General features: G+C 38.0%; 1 protein-coding gene across 12 annotated transcripts in view; it reads left to right on the top strand.

Moving 5' to 3' along the window:
* kif1b (kinesin family member 1B) overlaps nucleotides 1-20,819 on the top strand; it is a 120,911-nt gene that overhangs the window by 57,594 nt on the left and 42,498 nt on the right. For 5 of the 12 annotated variants that reach the window (XM_073875377.1, XM_073875369.1, XM_073875379.1 and 2 more), the window contains exons 9-21: nucleotides 337-402; nucleotides 506-523; nucleotides 734-809; nucleotides 2,314-2,395; nucleotides 2,616-2,755; nucleotides 3,299-3,340; nucleotides 6,660-6,871; nucleotides 11,853-11,932; nucleotides 12,264-12,339; nucleotides 14,368-14,447; nucleotides 18,495-18,601; nucleotides 18,726-18,809; nucleotides 18,923-19,103. In XM_073875377.1, the coding sequence (XP_073731478.1) occupies nucleotides 337-402; nucleotides 506-523; nucleotides 734-809; nucleotides 2,314-2,395; nucleotides 2,616-2,755; nucleotides 3,299-3,340; nucleotides 6,660-6,871; nucleotides 11,853-11,932; nucleotides 12,264-12,339; nucleotides 14,368-14,447; nucleotides 18,495-18,601; nucleotides 18,726-18,809; nucleotides 18,923-19,103 (1,244 nt within the window). The remainder of the gene's footprint in view (nucleotides 1-336; nucleotides 403-505; nucleotides 524-733; nucleotides 810-2,313; nucleotides 2,396-2,615; nucleotides 2,756-3,298; nucleotides 3,341-6,659; nucleotides 6,872-11,852; nucleotides 11,933-12,263; nucleotides 12,340-14,367; nucleotides 14,448-18,494; nucleotides 18,602-18,725; nucleotides 18,810-18,922; nucleotides 19,104-20,819) is intronic. The other 7 variants (XM_073875376.1, XM_073875375.1, XM_073875378.1 and 4 more) reach the window with 5 other exon arrangements.

Raw genomic sequence — 20,819 nt, 5'->3', positions numbered from 1 at the left:
TTTAGAACAGAACGCCCTTGGGCGCAAAAAGGGGCGCAAATGCATTTGCTATTTAAACAACGTGGCGCTAAACGTGAAAATTATAATTGCCCAGGGTGGAAACTAGCAAAAGACACTTGCGTCGTGCATTGCGCTGCATTGCGCCGGGTGTAAGATAGAGCCCATCAAGTTTTCAGAAATGTTTATTGGTCAGATCATCAGCAAAGCCTTAGTGTAAAAAGTCATAGTGTACTTTTTAAGTGAAGGCTAAATGATGGCAGCTGAATTATATTATACAATAATTATGCAATTTTATTTAGATTTAACATGACTATTTCGCTTGTTTTTGCTTTTTAGGAGGGAGCAAACATCAATAAATCTCTAACCACTCTTGGAAAGGTTATTTCAGCATTGGCTGAAGTGGTGAGTAGTAGTAACAATACCTGTCTGTCTCTCTTGCCTGTCTTCAGTGCTTAACCCCTGTGTGCTGTCTGTCTTTCTCTCTTGGCAATGCTTTCCCACCCAGGATAATTGTACCAGCAAGGTAATCTTTGCACAGTAACCGTATACTGTCACTAACCATTAAATCTTTTCTAAATCAGATTCTTTTAACTCCATTTTGTCATACTTTATTTGTATTCCTGTCCGCATCGAGTGTTTATAGTTTTCTCCATCACTTCATTTTTATACCACTAGTACTCAAATCTACTTTTTAAGTGCTTTTCCAACATGTTTACTGGCTGTTTTGAAACAGAGCAAGAAGAAAAAGAAGACAGACTTTATTCCTTATCGAGACTCAGTGTTGACATGGCTGCTCAGAGAGAACCTAGGTATGAATGTTGATTTATAATAATATAATTGAGTCCTCCGTCCCCACCCATAGACTGTATTTAACATAATTCAACAATCTTCAGATTATATACTGATATTAGGGCCTTACTGTGCGTTCACACCAAACGCGGTAGAGGTGGTAAATATGCGCTATTCGCGCGTAGGCGGACGCTTGAACATTTTGAGTTTACTTGCGTCATTCGTGCATGAAAGTCGCGCGTGAAATTCCAGTCATTCGAAACATTCACACTGAAATTCGCGTCATGGGATGGAATTTTGTGTTTGGTTAACGCGGCGTGACAATTCGCCAAAGTTTAGATTTTTTACACGGCAACGCTTAATTCGCGCGGAACGCGCCATCTGTGCTGCGACATTCGTGCTTTCCGCACCGCAGGATGCCTATTCGCGTCTTTGCATGGCCTTAACATGTAAATCACTCACTATTCCACGTCTTGTGTGAATGCACCATTAAATATTACAACCGTTCAACTATTCTGTTGGGATAAAAACCCAAAGCCATCAAATAAATTGACTTAGTGAGTAAAGCTGTTTTATTTTTTTATGCCGGTACTGACCGTTATTGCAGTAATATTAATAATTGGATACATATAGAAACGCAAACAAAACATTCAGCTTACTATTTACATTAATACCTCTTCCTATGTGATTTATTTTTTATGATTCAGGAAAGGTGTCTCATTGGCTCATCTTAGGGTAGGGACACAACAAACCAATGCCATCAAATAACACAGACAGTGCTGGCTGGGTCTGGTCCAAAGTTGCCCTGACACGGCCAAGTAGCATGTCCGTTTGCACCTGCGGAGGGTGAGATACCTTTCCGTACCAGCAAGTGGCAGTAGTTGGTATTCGTTACTCAAAACAGGAAACCAAAAGAGCTGGAGTGATATACAAAACATAAACAAAGCAGTGATCGCTTAACAATTTAATACAAATCTCGCCCAACACAGACACATCTGTAATGTCTAATGGTGCGTACACACCAAATGCGAATTCGAGGATTTGCGTGAGTAGATTACACACAAAGTCAATCCAAAGACGCGAATACACGTGTGGCGATGCAAAATGGGCAGCGTGATTGCGGCGAATACATGCACTATTCGGCCTCAAGCTCATCTTTGTGCAAGTTAAAAAATATTCAACTCATGCAAAAAAACTCGCATGACAGAGTTAAATCACGCAAGTAATCTAGAGCAAGGAACGTGATGCTTTGACTTTGGTGTGTACGCAGCATTGTGAGCTATAGTCTTTTTAAAATAGTCACGTATTAGAATAAAAGATGCAAAAAAAGAGATGAGCATTCTGTGCGTCACTTCCATTTTTTCCTGGTGCACTGATTCACTATGCCAATCACAATGGTCCAACATCTAGGCGAGCTCCATCACCGATTCGACATGACAACCTGCCCGACCGTCGGCTTGGTGTGTCCCTAGCTTCATACCTTAACTCAATTGTGTTGTTTTTGTTTGTTTGCTTGTTCACCAGGAGGAAACTCCAGGACCGCTATGGTTGCTGCTTTGAGCCCTGCTGATATTAACTATGATGAAACTCTCAGCACACTCCGATAAGATTTCACTTGCTGTGCTTAGTCCAACTCAATGTCATTATGTCATAGTTTTAGTTTTCAAGTGGTAGCACATGGCACTGGCAACACCAAGGTTATGGGTTTGATTCCCAAGCAATGCTCTCAAAATGTATAGCTTGAATGCATTTTATGTTGTGTTGGTTAAAATTGCCTTCCAAATGCATGTTGTGAATGTAAATTGTATTTTTTGTTTATACAGATACGCTGATAGGGCCAAGCAGATTAAGTGCAATGCTGTCATCAACGAAGATCCCAACGCCAAACTGGTGCGTGAGCTTAAAGATGAGGTACTCCGGCTGAAGGACCTCCTCCGTGCCCAGGGTCTTGGGGACATCCTGGACAGTAAGTCAAATCACAGCACCCCCGATGGCCACAGCTAGACAAATACAAGGTCTCGTTCAGTGCCCACAAGTTTAAAGATTGATAAGAATTTGCTGTTTAAAGATTATGTACTGCTTGATATTGCATTCTGATGACCTTCTGTTGAAGATTGTTTTACAACATACTCTCTGCAAGTACGCAAATGCGAATACCTGGCCGTTGCATTGCAAGGATGCCCTCCAAAACAAATGCGTAACAAACAAAACTTTTTTGACCCATGTGCCTACATTGAGAATACACTTGCATAACATTATAAATAGCGCTTTGATACATTTCACAATGCAAGGAGGCATGAAATGAAGTACGCACAACTGGAAACGCCTGCGTTTGTGTGCTTGCGTAGAGTATGTCAAGTATAACCACACATCTGCATGCCAGCTGTTGTGTAAAGTCATGTTTCCATCTCATGTTTGTTCTCAAGTCTAAGTCTAATCTAACTACCTCCCTCAGTCATTCCTCTACTAGTCCTTTCAACTTTTTCCTGTTCTTCCTCCTTCCCTTCAGTCGATCCGATGGAGGATGATTGCCTTGGAAGTGGAAGCAAATGTGTGTATACGCGCAACAGGATCGCATTCTCTCTTTTTCTCTGCTCGCTAACAGTAGCTTGTTTATCGCTTTTCGCCCCTTTTGAAATACAAACATGCTGGCTCTGCATGCCTCCGTTTTTTTATGGCTGAAGCTTGAGATGCAAGGAATCCCAGACAAATTTAGGGATAGCATGGGCGGGGTTTGGGTAGCGTGCCGTTTGCAGGCTTTGAGCTTTGATAGATCGTCTGGGATGGCGCGGTTTTATTGGCGGGTATTTTTTCATATACTCCCAAACCACAGACCTAATAGACTGCATCTGGAAGCATTTAAAGGAATAGTTCACACAAAAATGCAAAAGGTAGGCCAAATGTTGTTCCAATCCGTATTTTTTTTGCACCGTGAAAGACAAAATGAGTCGAATCTTTGACACTTTGCCTATTTTGATTGAACATAAAAAGTCTCCTGAATCCATATGATAAGAGAGCGTTGAGTAATAGATTGTCTGTTATGATCTTCGGTTTGTGACTTTTAAAGTGCACTTTGCTTTTTTGGTTTCACGTGGGTTAAATTGTTAATTTGTGGGTGAACTATGCCTTTAATGTCACAATCTCCAAAATTTGTTGTCCCTTATCGTCGCTATTTCTTCTCCCAGTAAATGTGTTGTGTTTAACTATTCATTGCAGGTCATGATATTCACGATGTTAAAGCATTGCTATGTTTACAAACTGAAGCGTTGAGCTATCGGAAAAAAGGTGCATGTTTTTATCATCTTATATTTCCAGAATAGATGTGCAGTGGTAGCTTTTTGCCATGCAGTGTAGGAATACCATAGACGTACCTATTTTCAGTATTTCTTCATAGATTTAGTTTGTCTTTGGCCCTCATTGCACCTGTGTCTCCTTCCTTTCCCTGATATTCTCCATATCTTCTTATACACGCTGCGGTTCTCTTTTGAAAGCTTCAGAAGCAAGAAACGTCCAAATCAGAATTCAGTCGACTGTTGGTTTTTCAGTCTGTCTGGGAGTTCTTGATATGCACAGAGAGATGAATACACAATGTGCTTTGGATCGCTACAACCATCTTGCTCTGCGAGTTTTTTATTTTACTGAAATGCGTGACATGGTCCGTGTGGCCTCAGCCGCATCATCAGAACGCAGTTGTATTGAAATGCATCACTGCAATGCCACCATCCCGGCCTAGTTGCTTCAGGAGAGTTTTTTTCAGATGAATGAAAATCATGCAGAAGAAAACTCACACTAAAGCATGCTGGGAGAGGTTTTGAAACCTCCAGTCCCTATAGGTGTACCAGAGGACCAGCGTTGTGATATTTTAAATGATTGGCTGGTGTGAAGATGTTAAAACATTTTAGCCTGCACGTTTTATGCAGCTCTTCCATTCCCACTTTCAACATCTTTTCTCTTTGTCATCTGAGAAGGGATGTCAGTTTTCAGCCAGGTCAAAATCAAGTCCATAAGGAAATGATTGATTCAGTGTTCACGTAAAGTGCATATTTATCATATAATTGTAAACTTTGATAAATGCAATTCATAATCGGCATGCATTTCTAAATACTTTTCAAACAAAGTTTACCCGAGGACATATTAAGACTTGTTTTCAGAGAATTTATCTTGAATCAATATGAAACTGCCTTCACATCCCCTTATTTCCGTTATCTGACACATATAAAAATGAAGGAGGATATTACAGTAAGACAAAAATGGAAATTGATTGGATTGTGAAAAATGGGTGTTTCATACGAAAATAACGGCAGACCTGAATATTGAACTAAATGTCTAAATAACTATTTGGTTAGTGGTTGACATTTCAACAGCCCATGTGAGCTAGCTAGCTTCAGTAGAAAGAGAAACTAGTTTCAGAATCAAGGAAAATTATTGCCGTTTGATTTCATTTGAAGATAGCAAAAAAGTACTTTTATCTTTAAAGTGAGAACTTATAAATAATTCACAGATTTCCACCAACTGCGGAGCGGCGGTAGATCGGCTCCGCTGCGTTACGGCTCCGCCATCCGCCAATACCCACCAGTTCTGTAGTTGTTGCAGAGCGGCTGCGTACCGAAGTGACGAGGACCCATGAGGTCTCGCAAATTCACGTGATGAATTTGCGAATATCTAGTTCTGTCTCCGCCCATTATGACGTTAAATTATGACGTTTTGCTAAATTGCTAGACCAGCCCAGATCACAACACGAGATCTTGCGAAATCAGGTATGATCACGCGATATAGTCATGGCTCCGCCCTGCGGAGCTGTCCGGCATTCGGCAAAAATAAAAGCTCTGCGTATTTGTTCCGGAGGGCTGCGGATGGCCGGAGCTGTGACGGATTCAGAACGCAGTCAGTGGAAATACACACATTGACTTGAATGGAAACCGATTGAGTCCGCCGCCGTTCCGCAGTGGATTCACAGCCGTTCAGTTGGTGGAAATCCGGGGTGAAACCTGAAACTAAAGGGCTATCCACACTTTAACGATAACCATAGCGTTAACTATAATGATAACTATATTAGCGTCTACACCACCGGACGATAACGAGAACTTGATAATAATTCGCTCGGGACGCGCAGTACTCGCATAAAGCATTTACCTTTAATGGCATTAACTAATTTAGCATTTTTCCTTTAATAATTTTTTTTAAAAAAGGTCATAAATGTATACATTAGAGATGCATTAATATATTGCCTAATAATCGGTATTGGACGATATAAACATTTACAAAAACTAAATAAAAACGGACGATAATCATGGGAGATATATCCTCTCAATCAAAAAAGCAAAAAATTTGCAATAATGCAATAAATTTCAGCTCTATGTATAGAAAATGTAAAGAAACGACACTAGTTCAATATTGTTCAATCTTAAATAGTAATGGTCAATATATAAAAAAAAAATTACATTCAGAAATTGTAATCTTCAGAATTTAGTTAATGCACGCTTACATAACCACCAAACTATCGGCATTGGAATCGGTATCAGTCTATATCTGCTTTTTGTAATATGAAATATTTCACATTGGAATATAGAAATATGCTAGTAAACTGAAAACAAGTCTTGACAACAAGTCCTGATTTATAATTGGATTACTACAGTTGTAGTAACATCTAAACAAACTTATTGAATAACCTGGTGTGTAAACTCCTGCCCTGTGTATCTTGTCTGTCTGACTTGCTTGTTTGTTTTAATCCTTTGATGTGAACTCGGTGTCTTACATGGCTCTTTCCTCCTCTTTCTTCTTTCTCTCCCTCTTTTGTGCTTCTCACATTTCTGTTTCCATCATTTCTGCTTCACTTTCCTCCTCGTGTTTGTCTCTCCTCTGTGGCTCAGACCTGAAAGATATACACAACAATAAGCATAGATACTTGCTTGCCTCAGAGAACCAACGGCCTGGCCATTTCTCCACAGCGCCTATGGGCTGCCTGACAGCTTCTCCGTCCTCCGGGTCTTTGTGCAGTCAAGTAGGTCTACAGTCTGTTTCCAGCATCCAGGAACGCATCATGTCTACGCCGGGTGGAGAGGAAGCCATCGAGAGGCTAAAGGTACATCTCCAAATGACAATGAGATTTTTTTTCGACAAAAAGAGAAGTCAAGGGTTTAAATGAATAACCGCTTCCTGGCATTGCAGACGTTTCCTCTTGAATTAATGAAAATTGAGATTATAAAGGTGCTTCAGGCAACCGGTGACCTTTTATGTTTGCAGTGCTCCACTAATAATCATTTGCATATTTCTCATACATATGCATGTTCTGTTCTGAATCACCATGGTAACCTGGGAGGTATTTGGATGGCATCCTGAATTAACGTGCTTTGGTTCTGACAGACTGTTTTAATGTGAAATTTGATAAACCAGCTGTTCGTCAAGTAAACAAATCGAAATTTGCAGTTTTCTACAAAGTTATGATTAACATGAAAAAAATACAGTCTGTCTGTATTAAAACAGTAACACGTACAAAATAAAAATATTAAAACGTTAAGCGAACAGCGGTGTAGTGAATAATCAGAAATAACAAATAACTCTTTCCCCGCCAGCATTTTTAAGATAATTCCCTTTTTGCAAAAGGACTTTTGATAGAGATCAGAAGCAAAGCGATCTTTAAAACATAAACAAAGTTTTTTCTTCTTCACGTGAGGCGCCACTTCCAGGTTGTATAGTTGCGGAAGTAATAATTGCGGAAAGCCGGAAATTCTCGTCATTGGCAGGGAAGCACTTCTCTTAATTGACGAGTTATCTCGTCAATGGCGGGGAAAGAGATAATAATGTGTAAAATGAAATTACTTGATACAAAAAAAGTGTTTCTGTTATGTTTATAACACTGTGTCCTAACTAGATGGGACGTTACACGCAATAACGAGTATCTTTTCGATGTCAATCGTAGCTTTTGTCATAACCTGCCACGACGCTATGTAAAATTTAGAAACTTTTTTTTTGTTGCTATGTCGCAACAGAGATCTCATTCAAGTTTTGGGCATTATAAATATTAATCATCAAACGTGGATTTGGAGAGGCCATAGACTGTAAAAAAAAATGGACATACTGTCCGTGACGTCACCCATTGGTTTGTGAAGAGCATTTTTGACGCTTAAAGTTGGCGTTGCTTGCCATCGCCCTCTTGGTCATGCGTTACAAGGCGGGACGTGGGTGAAGCTGTGGTGGCTCGATTCTAGTGACAGCAGTGGCTGTTCAATCGTCAATCAAGTGGCCTCGCCCTTAATTATGCTGAACTTTAAGGCTTAATAAAATTTAAAGGATGAGTTACAAAAAAATTCACCCTCCCCACAGTTGTCATGAAGGGCAAAATTAGCTGTATAGACCAAAAACACTTTTTGTACCAGACTGTAAACATATTATTTTCTACTGTAAAGTTGGGCAGTTTAACATGGAGGTCTATGGGAATTGACTCCCTTTGGAGCCAGCCTCAAGCGGCCAGTCGATGAATTGCAGTTTAAGTCACTTCCGTATTGGGTTGCCCCTCAAGAGAGACACGTTTAAAAGATAAAAAGCATAAAACAGAACAAATCTCAAACAGAGCAAAACTGTTCTGATTTGCTGCATTTAGGGATAGATCGCATCGCGCTACGTCCCTGTTTCACGTTCAGTATGGATAGACAAATTGCCCATCTTTAGAATCATATTACGTCACGTCTGGTTAGGACATGGTGTAACAGAAGTATAGGGCTTATACGCCAAAGATTCACCTTAGAAGGGAGAGAGAAAGAGGGAGGGAGGGAGTATACGTGGCTAGAACCTTTAGTTTCCATGGTTACAGCAAGTGAATCTCAGCCGTGACGTCAACCTACGACGCAGTTCGGGAGGATATTGGACAAAAATAGATTTGTTCTTTGTGTATAAGCCAGAAATATGACACTATATTCAGATACAAGTGCATCATTAACCTCAGGTACCATAATGTGATGAGATGTCTGGTTTAACTTACAATGTGTCTAATTTTTTGTATGCAGGTCATTTCCTGTTCGCTTTCAGATCAAGCCACAAAAAAAATGTTTGTGTTTTTAGCAACATTAGACATTAAACTCACAGATACAAAAGGTACAAAAGCTGTCACCGGGGTGGTACCCTTTAAAAGTACACCTTACCTAAAGGGATGAATAGTAGTTCCTCAAAGGTACATATCTGTATTTAAATGGTAATTAGTTGGACTTTCCCAAAGAGTACAGTCCCAGTGACAGCTGGTATACCTTCTTTCTGACAGTGTAAATATTTCATTTCATAAAAAATGTGCAATTTGCTGAAATAGCTGTCCGTAACCCATCATAGTCACTATATACAATTGGGTGATTCTCACGAAATCCAGATTTAGAAGGTGTCCAGCATCAGAATTTTTAAAAAGCCCTTGAAGCCAATTGGCACATATAAGATTAAGGTCTGAACTTACTACACCGTGTGCAGAATTATTAGGCAAGTTGTATTTTTGAGGATTACTTTTGTTATTGTACAACTACAATGCTCTTGCTCAATTCAAAATGTTAAAGCTCACGTAACACACGCTGTTTCTGCATTTCTGATGTTAATCTGGAGTACCTATAGAGTAGTATGACATCCTTTATATCTCTGAAGAGTCTTTAGTTTAATCAGATTTATAAAAGAAAGATTAGCTTTATCGAATCTTTCCGATAACGTACGAAAAAATGAAGAAGGAGGAGTTATATCGCGGGAGGAGCGAGTACGAGTCATGCAACACTATACAACACAGTTTTAACTTATGATTCACTACATGTTCGTGTCATTTATATAATATGCACGCGACTATTTCCAACATAAGACAGAAGTCTTACTTAACCGCGTGCAACTCGTCATGACCCGGTTGGGAAAATCCACAGCATCAAACACACACGCAAAACTCCGCTGCTACCCCGAATAATAAACTATATCCATTGTTTCCATAAGGCTGGATGTCTTCTCCTTACATCCAAAAACACACTTCTTCTTTCGTGCCATCGTTGACTTTTGAAATTAAACAAAGCTGAGTGGCGTGATAAGCTGTTAGCAGCTCTAGCGTCACCTGCTGATTGACGGGTGGGCGGGGTTTTCCGGGGGAAGTTTTCCGGTGGAAGCCCATATAAAGAAGTGATACGTATCGAAAACCTCTGAAACGTCAGTTAGAACTGTAATCGAAAAAAACTTGCCGAAACTTGTACGAACCCTGGCGAAGTGCGTTCGGCACAGAAATACTCTGTAACACGTCCAACTGCTGTTTTGACACTTTGCCTACGTTTAGCATGAGGAAACAACTCTATAACTGTGTTAATAAGTCAGAATGCTTGAAATACCATTAAACCCCCCCTTTAACAAACCCTCAAACCTGAACATTTAAGTAGTAAAAGTGAAAATTTGGCTTCTTAAGAGAATATTTCTATGTACATCATTATTAGGCAACTTTTAGTGTGCAGAATTATTAGGCAACTAAATGAAAAACAAAGATTTTACCATCTCACGTTTTTTCACCTGTTAAAGTGAGAATAATAAACAAACTCTACATTTACAAATAAACATGTAATAAAAAAATAAAAAAAATAAAATATATAAACTCAGTGACCAATATAGCCACCCTTCTTTTCGATAACAGTCACAAGCCTTCCATTCACAGATTCAGTCAGTTTCTTGATCTGATCTGAACCGACATTTTGTGCAGACGCAACCACAGCCTCCCAGACACTGTTCAGAGAAGGGTACTGTTTACCTTCACTGTAAATGTCCTGCTTAAGAAGGGCTCAAAAGTTCTCAATAGGGTTTAAGTCAGGTGAAGAATGGGGCCATGTCATTAGTTTTTCAACTATAAGGCCTTTACAGCCATGCAGTGGAGTACTTTGATGCATGTGATGGAGCGTTGTTTACCAAGTGAGATGGTAAAATCTTTGTTTTTCATTTAGTTGCCTAATAATTCTGCACACTAATAGTTGCCTAATAATGATGTACATAGAAATATTCTCTTAAGAAAGCCAAAATTTCACTTTTACTACTTAAATGTTCAGGTTTGAGGGTTTGTTAACATTTTGAATTGACCAAGAGCACTGTAGTTGTACAATAATAAAAGTAATCCTCAAAAATACAACATGCCTAATAATTCTGCACACGGTGTATAACCATTTTTTTTAAAGGATTTAAAAAATATTTCCTATAGAATTATTTAAATTTTTAAGATTATCATTATCAAAAATTATAATTACCGCAATTAATGATATGACATTAAATATATGCATTTACAAACTCACGTTTCGGTAATGACAACTAAAAAGTTGTCTAGGTACTATGACAAACAAAATTTCAACTTTCAAAAGAATTAAAAACTGGTCTGGGTTTTGTTAACCGTCCTGAAACTTTTACAGCAGTCCTGGGCTTTCTTTATTGTTAGCTCTGAGTTGACATTATAGCTTTTTCCTTAAAAGATGCAATTTGTACATTTAAATGGCATATTATGGTGATGATCTGTTTCTAACAGTGTGCCTCTATCATTGTCTGTTTTTTAGAAAAATCAATGCATGTTTAAGTTGATATCTTACAGTGTTACTTGCTAGAAGAACAGATGGCAGGGGTGTTAACCCTTTTAGGAAGGATTTAGGGGGAGCTTCCTGTTGCTCAGGCCAGATGCTTCCGTTTTTCCTTACATCTAAAGACAATAAGAGCTAGACATAATAAAGGAACATTTAAAGTTAAAACTTTAAAGTAAACCGTGTTTACTGCCCTTTAGCCCACAGCCTGCTGTTCAATTGCTCCCAAGTGTATGACCCTCGCTTTCTTTAGACCAAATATCAGTGATTTTTCCATGTCACCCTTAAATTTATGGCCTTCACAAAATTACGATTGCCATATACGATTGAACAAAAAGCTCACTACATTAAAACCATAATAAGCTTCTTATCATTACACATATCAAGCAGATTACTATGGCAGGTTTGAGAAAAAGCTGATCTAGGGGTGCGTTTCCCAAAAGACTGGTAGATGATAAAATAGGTGTAACAAATCTCATAGACCTACACTGATCTTTCTGTGTGTTTTTGCAGGAGTCAGAGAAGATCATAGCTGAGCTGAATGAGACCTGGGAGGAGAAGCTCAGGAAGACAGAGGCCATCCGTATGGAAAGGTCAGTGAGGGTCTGGGTGCCATCTGGCTCCCTTCCTATTGTCCCTGTGGCCGTGCCCATCATGCCTATATGTAGAGTGTCTGCTATGTGCCCTCATGTTCAGCTGGTGCCTGCCTGTACCAGACACAGCTCAGCTGTGAAATCTCGCCCAAATCAAATGCACGTTCATATCACATCAGGTCATAACCCTCACAGGCACCACAGCAATTTAAGCCCTGTCATACAAGCAGTATTTTACTCCCAAAATTACATTGTGAATGCAGTGTAAAAAAAAATCTTGTGTCATTGTATGTCTTGGTGATTTCATTTCCTGATATTTGTCTCCCCTCAGAGAAGCGCTTCTTGCAGAGATGGGTGTGGCCATAAGAGAAGATGGGGGAACCCTGGGTGTCTTCTCTCCTCAAAAGGTAAACTAATTTTCACCGTGCTATCTGCATCAGTCCTTTTCTTTTCACGTCATCCTGAGTCTTTGTCTTTCATCACATTTCATCATTGATCATTCTTCTTTATTCTTTTACTGCGTTGATGCCTTTGGCAATGGATTTCTTTGTAGTTTGGTCCTAATAGGCCAACATCACTGTCAGTTGAAGACTTTAGTGTTTATTTTTCAAATCAGGTTTGTGGAGTTTCTTCAGATAAATTTTTAGGTAACACTTTACTTAAAGGGGTGTTCATAAGACTAACATGACACGTTTATAATCATGACATGACACATGCTATGAACATGAAGGAGATTTTATGCACATTTATGACAACTGTCATTAAGTGTCATTCGTTCAGTTATGTCATTTTTAATGCAAAGATTAACATTGTTTGAGATGTCTTTGTTATGACAACTTGACATTAACCAATAAATCATAACTTGTCATGACAACATGACATTACCAAGACAACATAACTGACCACTCTTTACTACAGTGGTACAAATATAATTTGTCATTAAAATGTCATTAAGTGTTAATACTTTGTCAAATAGTTTTATAACAACATCATGAATATTCTTCAATTCATAAAATTAATAATAATAATAATTTTAATTTATAAAATTATATTTTATTGCATTTGGAAACTGATTCACCTAAAATTAAATGAAAAAGGTACATTAATGGGTAAAGCCATGCAGCGTTGTGTCCATATCGCTGCAAGTTAATTACATTCAATTGAATGTATTAAATGTTTTGTTCGTTTTTTGTTACTTGTCAGTTTTTTATGTATTGTGCACATTCATAAAGTTAAGTATAATCTTTTGAAGTGTCTTTTACATTTTGTTAAGGTATTTAAAATTATTTGACACAGCATTAACACTTAATGACATTCAAATTAAGTTTTATGTAATGTTAACCCATAAAGCTAGGTAGTTTCTTAAGTATGGTAATTATTCTGCTATGTCATGTTTATGACAGATTTATGACAAGTTATGATGTATGATTTATGTCAAGTTGTCATGTTTCGTGTGTAAGACAATTCAAACAATGACATCTTGGCATTTAAATGTACATAATTGAACAAATGTGCATAAAACTTTCTTCATGTTAATGACATGTGACATAAGGACATAAAGTGTTACCCATTTTTAGAGTAACTTTGTCATAACAAGACAATATTAATAGAAATAGTTCCTGTAGAAAAGTCCTAGTTATAGATTTGTGAATATTTGTACTGTTAACTGTAGTTTCAACTAGTACCTTTAAGTGTCCAAGACAAATGACAAACAACATTTCATGTATTCGGTAATTCATTTCCTGGTGTAGTTAATGACATGATTCTCAACAGCAAATGTAGATCAGCTATATTTTGATTTGACAAAAAGTGGAATTTGTTTTTCCAAATCCTTAGGCAAATGGACAATTACAGTAACTGAAACATATAGTGATAGACTGCTATTCAGATAATGAAATAAAGCCATTTGGTAAGACTGATGACAGCATCTGGAATCTTCGGGCACTGTGCTTTCTCCCGTGTGCGTCAGAAAGCTGTCATTAGTTCAAATTGCCAGCACCATTTGCAATAATCCCATTATGTCCTTGTAGTTTTTTTCCCTTAAACATATCAACACTTTAACCTGCCTCTTGTACAACGCCACTCAAGAGCTCTCTTCTGTCATTTTTTTTGTCTCCATATTTATGTTCTCATATTTATTTTTCTATGACATCTTTTTGTTTTTTGCTACCTGTCAAAAGCTATTCGCAGAAAGGCCGTGTGAACTCTATACTGACTTTAATGGGGTGTTTTCCCCCAAAAAGGTTGGTCATGTAGTGGTAGATTGTGACGTGTCTTAGTTTTAAAGTCCCAAAGTTAAATCCAAAAGTTGTTTAGCTATTGCCCCCATCTGTTTTTTAAAATCTGATATTGCTATTAGTCTAACCGCAGATGTTATGCCATTCGAATCATTTCATGTTGTTTTGAGGATCTCACTGACCCCGTTTTCTCTACAGACACCTCACCTGGTGAATCTTAATGAAGATCCTTTGATGTCAGAATGTCTGCTCTATTATATCAAAGATGGAATAACAAGGTATGAAAGCATGTTCGTCAATATCAGATGTCCCTGGGAAGTTTTTGAAAATATACATTCATAGATACAGGTCATTGAAAGTGCTTGAATCTATTTTATGCAAGTAGTTTTTTGAAAAAAAATCATCATATTCCCTGTGTAGTGTAGGATAATATCATAAAAATGTTAGCCTTTTAAGCACACATGCTAAACTGTTAGCTTTAAATGCTTATATCTTCTGTATGCGAATGTTGATTCATACCAAAATGCTTTTTTGCATAGTTGTGTTTGACATATGAAAACGTCTCGGGTTACGTATGTAACTGTTGTTCCCTGAGAATGGGAACGAGACGCTGCATCTCCCTTGCTATATTTCCTGCGTCCCTGTAACGCCGTCTTTGACAATATTTCAGATAGCGATATACTTCCTGGCTCTCGCGTCACCCAGTCTTTGTCGTTAAGCCTCACCATTGGTTGAATTTGATATACACATTCAGACGCACCCCTGGAGGCGTCCCCAAAGTGTCACCCCAGTGACGCAGCACGAGTTCCCTCGAAAGAGAACTGTAACAATGTATCGTAAAAGGTAACACAATATAACCTTGCTCTCACTTGAAATTAGGGCTGGAACGACGCGTCGACGTAGTCGATTACGTAATTACGTCGATTTGCCGGAAATGTGTCGATGCGTCGCATTGTTTACGTTTTCAAATGAAGGCGGCTTCAGCTCCGACCGGATAATACAAGTGTTATACCAAACAGCCAGAACGTGATCAAAAGTGTGGGAATACTTTAAGCAGAAACCAAATAAAACACATACTGTGTAAAACTGAAATGGCATACCACAGCAGCGCAACATCTGTGCATGATCATCTTAAAAGAAAACAACCTGGAGCTCTCCGACCTCAAAATGACGCGACGGCAGCGTAAGTATTTGAATTTTTACAGTAAGTTTTTAAACAAAAATAGAACCAATGCAGGTATATATTGTGCTTAATACAGCTGTGTTTACATCTTAGTTTAATACGAGCTGCGAGACGCCTGACAGACACGACATTGCATCGCGTCTGGGCAGTATGTTGAAACAGTAAATAAAGAGCGGGACATGTTTAACTTTTTATATTAAGAAGTTATGAAATAATAAGTTACTGTGTTACACTGAGATAGGCATGTGCCCGCGTGCACTGAAAGGCAGCTGGCAGCGCGGAGTTCCCATAGCTTATTTTTTTGCTATGTGCGCAGATATTATAAAAGCTCGTCTCGTTAGGTATTCCTGACATGCGTTTATTTAAAGTAACAGCAGCGTAAACGCCGTTTATAAAATATTAGAAGATCATACTAACTAAATTTGTATTTACCCAAGACTTAAGAAAAGTTAAATGTTAAAGTTGATGCTAAATGAGAATGCAGTAACGTTACTACTGATAGTAATAATATTAACTGAGTAATATATGCTGAGTAAATGCATGTACTAATCATAAACTAATGAAGAGTCATCATTAAGTACAACATGACATGTTTTTTAGTTAATGTATTAATAAACAATGATTTCATGTGAGTCATTTTGTAGTTAATGATGACTCTTCATTAGTTTATGATTAGCACTAGGGCTGGAACAATAAAGAGCGGGACATGTTTTTATATTAATAAAGAGTTATTATTCAGTTTGATTTATTTTTATTTTACTTCTTTAATATTAATATATTTTATTTGTTTAAGGTGAATAATGCCCCTTTTGCACTGTTTATGTTAGGCTGAATTAATGTTGGACTTGTTTTTATGTGATTTGTTATATTTTCCTTGGCACTGGCACTGTTTGTGTATTTGTTTAATTGAGAAAATGCTTCAATAAAATGTTGGCATTAATAGCAGATGTTACATTTATTATTTGTAAAAAAAATCTTTAGACTATTCGATTAATCGAAAAAATAATCGATAGATTAATCGGTTGAAAAAATAGTCGAAATTTGCAGCTCTACTTGAAATGTGCTCCCACATTTAGTCCTTGAATTTGAGAGTATTGGACCTGGAAAGTCCTTGAAAGGTCCTTGAATTTGAAGTTAACTAGGGTGTGGGAACCCTGAGTGATGTTTGATCTTAGGACTTTGTCTGCTATGCGTTGCCTACATTTGACGAGCACTTTTATTCAAAGCAACTTAAATTTTTTCGGTACATGCATCCAATGGGAATTGCACCCATGGTTAAGCTACAGCAGCTCCTAAAGTCAGATCTTAACAGTGTTGGGAGTAACGCATTACAAAATATAATATATTACAGTAATATATTAGTTTTTGCTGTAACGCAGTAATATAACGCATTACTCGTAAAATGTTGGTAATATTTTACTCGTTACAGTCTTAGTAACGAGCGCGTTACAACAATGCATTTCAAAATTAGACCGTGTTATTTTAAATTTTTATTTTTGACCAATGCGCGCGACCAGCATCCACACATGAAAAAGCTGTGTAAATAGCTGCGTCCCAAACCGCATAGTTCCATACTATATAGTGGGCGAAAAGCACTGCTTCTCGTACTCTTTGCCTACTATATAGTATGGAAGTAGGCGGTTTGAGACGCAGCGTATGTCTATTTCCACGTGCTGTATGCAACAAGTTCTTTAACTTTGTATTTGAAATGCGATTTGGACGCGGTGCGCGTCAAATATAGAGATGTTTCTTAAAGAGCCGAATCTGGGAAGTCCGCGGCTGTATTATAAGCATTGACTAAAGTGGTCCCAATCAGGTCCGGTAGCGCCGCACACGCATAATTTTGCGAATAAGAGCACTAAGTAAGAGCAACAGAAAGTTTCTATCGGTCTCCTGTGCTGCTTGAACATCAGAAGTAAAGAGACTTTTACATGTTGCCAGTAAAATCCATATCACACCAGCAATGACAAGGTAAGCTTTGCTATGATTACAGTCCATATACATAATAGATTGCTAGGCTATTCCTATGCTATCTACAGTTTTATTACAAACAGCAACCTAAACTACAACATAACATTAGTGAAGACTTAAACATGGTTATCTAAATAGTACATTTAAACATCACTGTTTAAAGTTTTTACCAGCCTTTGTATGGGAACCTATATTCATTGTTTGGCAAAAAGCAGTGCTCCTCTGTTTGTCTGTTTTATTAAGCAATGATATGTTAGCCTACATGTAATCCTATTGGACTGAAATGAGCTGTATTCCTTGAGGCCTAATCCTCCAATAGGACTTTTTGATAAGCTGTGTCAACCCAGTGCATGCCAGGTTTGTGCTGTGAATCTGAATTAAAAGTGATCAAAAGAATAGAAATGAAAAGAGGTTGCGTGTCTTACCATGTTATTAGGCTATAGGTTGCATTATTGTGTTCTCTAGCTCTATTGTGTTTGGTATGTGTACCATAATTTACCAGACTTTTACCAGATCATTTGTCTATGTTTATGATTATGACAGTAATTGTTACTGTATTTTGCCATAAATCTTCACTTTGCCTATTCAAAGCTCGAGGGCCAACACATAACTTCTAGATTTATAAGCAGCAACAAACTACATTTTAACATTTTATAATGCCTAGTCATACTTCTGTTCTTTTGATGAAAGTAACTCAAAAGTAACGCAAAAGTAGTGTAACTCATTACAGTTCAGAGACAGTAATATTGTAATGTAACTAATTACTTTCAAATGACAGTAATTTGTAATATATAATGTATTACACTTTGGAAGTAACTTGCCCAACACTGGATCTTAAGTCTGAAGTATGGTCCATTTTTTTTATGCGAGGGTTGGCGTACAGTGCACGTTGCGCAATTTCCGTCATCTGAAAAGTGTGCGTGTAACATGCATACCGGTAGGTCGCGAATGTGCGCACAGGAGTATATAGTCGTGTATGTCAAATGAACTGCTTTTCAACGTAGTGCTTTTCAATGTGCTGTGTGCATACACTTGTGTATGTGTAAAAACACGATACCCAGGGCTTTAGGGTCACACCGTTCACAGAGTGCAACAGTAAGAAAAAGCAAAAGGACTGTCTATGTAAGAGGATTTTCTGTGATAGTTGAGATGGATGTCTTTTGTTTGACAGGGTGGGTCAGGCAGATGCAGAAAGAAGACAGGACATCGTTCTGAGCGGAGCACACATCAAGGAAGAACACTGTATCTTCCGCAGTGAGAGGAACGCCAATGGAAATGGTTAGATCACACTTACATTATCCCGACTGTTATCAGCCTTGTAAATCTGACTGAATTTTACCTAAATGACCATCAAGTTAATGATGATGGTTTGGAGTTAATGACTCCTTTGCTGTTTCTATAGTGATCGTCACATTGGAACCCTGTGAAGGATCTGAAACGTATGTCAACGGCAAACGTGTGAATTCGGCAGTTCAGCTGCGCTCAGGTGAGTCACTGACAGCTACAGCAGGTCGAATTGTAAAAACCTTTTTTGTTTCTGCTATGTGAGACTGTATATTACAGTTTGAATTAGGGTGTACATACCTACTTGTTCTTCAGGTAACCGGATTATCATGGGAAAGAACCACGTGTTCCGGTTTAACCACCCCGAACAGGCTCGCGCTGAGCGCGAGAAAACCCCGACGGCGGAGACCCCCGTGGAGCCGGTCGACTGGACCTTTGCCCAAAGAGAACTGCTGGAGAAACAGGGTATCGACATGAAGCAAGAGATGGAGAAGAGGTACTTAAGTCCAAATGGGATTTTAAAGCTGCAGTTTTTCCTGCCTTTCAAAGCTTTGATTTTTTTATAGTGCGCAACATAACATGTTCATGTTTTGTTTGTAAAAAAACTTTTTTACACAATTTACTTATCTGTATACTGTGTATTCACTGTCCTAAAAACGGTGTGATGACGTCTTTGTCCTATGAAGTCCCTCCTTCAGAAATATGTAACGAGTTCTGATTGTGTAGCTTGTTTAGGGTGTTGTGATTCGACAGCAGCTTAGCTTAGCAGAGCCATTTGAGTTTAACTGGCGACTGACGTATTCCTGTAGGCAGAGGTTAGTCAAAAACTCTTATTTTGACATCATATATCCGAGAAATAGAGCGCTGCAGTACAAACCAGCCATTCGCAGTGAGCTTAAAGCGAATTATGTTAAAGAAAATATATCAATTGGCATTGAACTTTGAGCTTTATATATTTTCAGGCATTATTTATGCTCTAACAGCAACCTTACACACCAACTAAAGTTAAAAAATGGATCACGAAAAACGGCCTCTTTAATAGGAGTACAAAGCTTCACAGACAGGATTGTGTTGATTTATCGCAAAAAATTATTTCAGATTTATTCCTTGAAACCTCTTTTTTATTATAGGTAAAAATAGAGTACATGATGTAAGTTGTACAAAAAATGTGGGTCGTTTTAATCCATGGTTGGGTCAAATATGGACAAACCCAACCATGGGTTGAAACAGTCTTGCATTTTTAGTGTATTCTAAAAATTAACTCAGTTCAATTTTATTTATTTATCGCTTTTCAAATTGTTTAATTGTGTCAAAGCAGCTTTACATTAATAGATGCAGGTAAAAACACACAAAAAAAATCGATGGACAACATAAGCAGCACAATACAGCAGCTAAGATTAAACCGTACTAGCGAGCGTAAGTAATAATGTGATGTATAGAAGTGGGTGCTAAGTTAAGCCAATGTCAGCTGACTCCCTAGGGGTTGAAAAAAACCATAGGAAAAAAACTCCCGGCTTTTTTAGTCAGGAGGAAAAAGTCCTAGTAGGGAAAAAACCTCGAGAGAGAGAGACAGACATAGAGGATATATTATGTATTTATATAATTTTATGGGAATTAAAACATTTAAAATTATATATATATATTAGGGCTGTCAAAATTAACGCGTTAATAACGCGTTAACGCAAATTCATTTTAACGCCACTAATTTTATTAACGGAGATTAACGCAACGCGCAATTTCTGTTTGACCCTTGGTCCAGCCCATAGTTGAATGAACAGAGACGCAGACAAATGTGACTCTCTCTAAATGAGTAAAAAGTTTTCATAGAAATAAGAACATTAAGCAAATCGTCTACCAAATCCAATGCTCTAAATGCTCGTTGGACATCTGATATGATCTTTATTTATACGTCTGAGAGGTGTAACGTTACCGTCCTCCTAATGCTTAATCTAATACAAAAATGCGTCTCAATTCATTTTGGTTTCGCTTTTATGCATGACTTAGAAAATAGACTGCAGGACTTGCTTGATGTTAAAAGAGTCATTAAGAGAGATAAAGTTCGGTACCTGATTAATGTTAAAGAGTTATTAAGAGCGACAAGACTCAAAAGCGATCCCCTCACGCTGACTGACTGATATCTAAAGCGCGTGCACGCGACCCGGATATATAGACATCTACACAAAATTACAGTTTTACAAATATCTGTTTTGAT

The sequence above is a fragment of the Misgurnus anguillicaudatus genome, chromosome 13, assembly GCF_027580225.2.
Source record: "Misgurnus anguillicaudatus chromosome 13, ASM2758022v2, whole genome shotgun sequence".
Lineage (NCBI taxonomy): Eukaryota > Metazoa > Chordata > Actinopteri > Cypriniformes > Cobitidae > Misgurnus > Misgurnus anguillicaudatus.
This window is presented reverse-complemented; position numbering and strand designations above follow the sequence as displayed.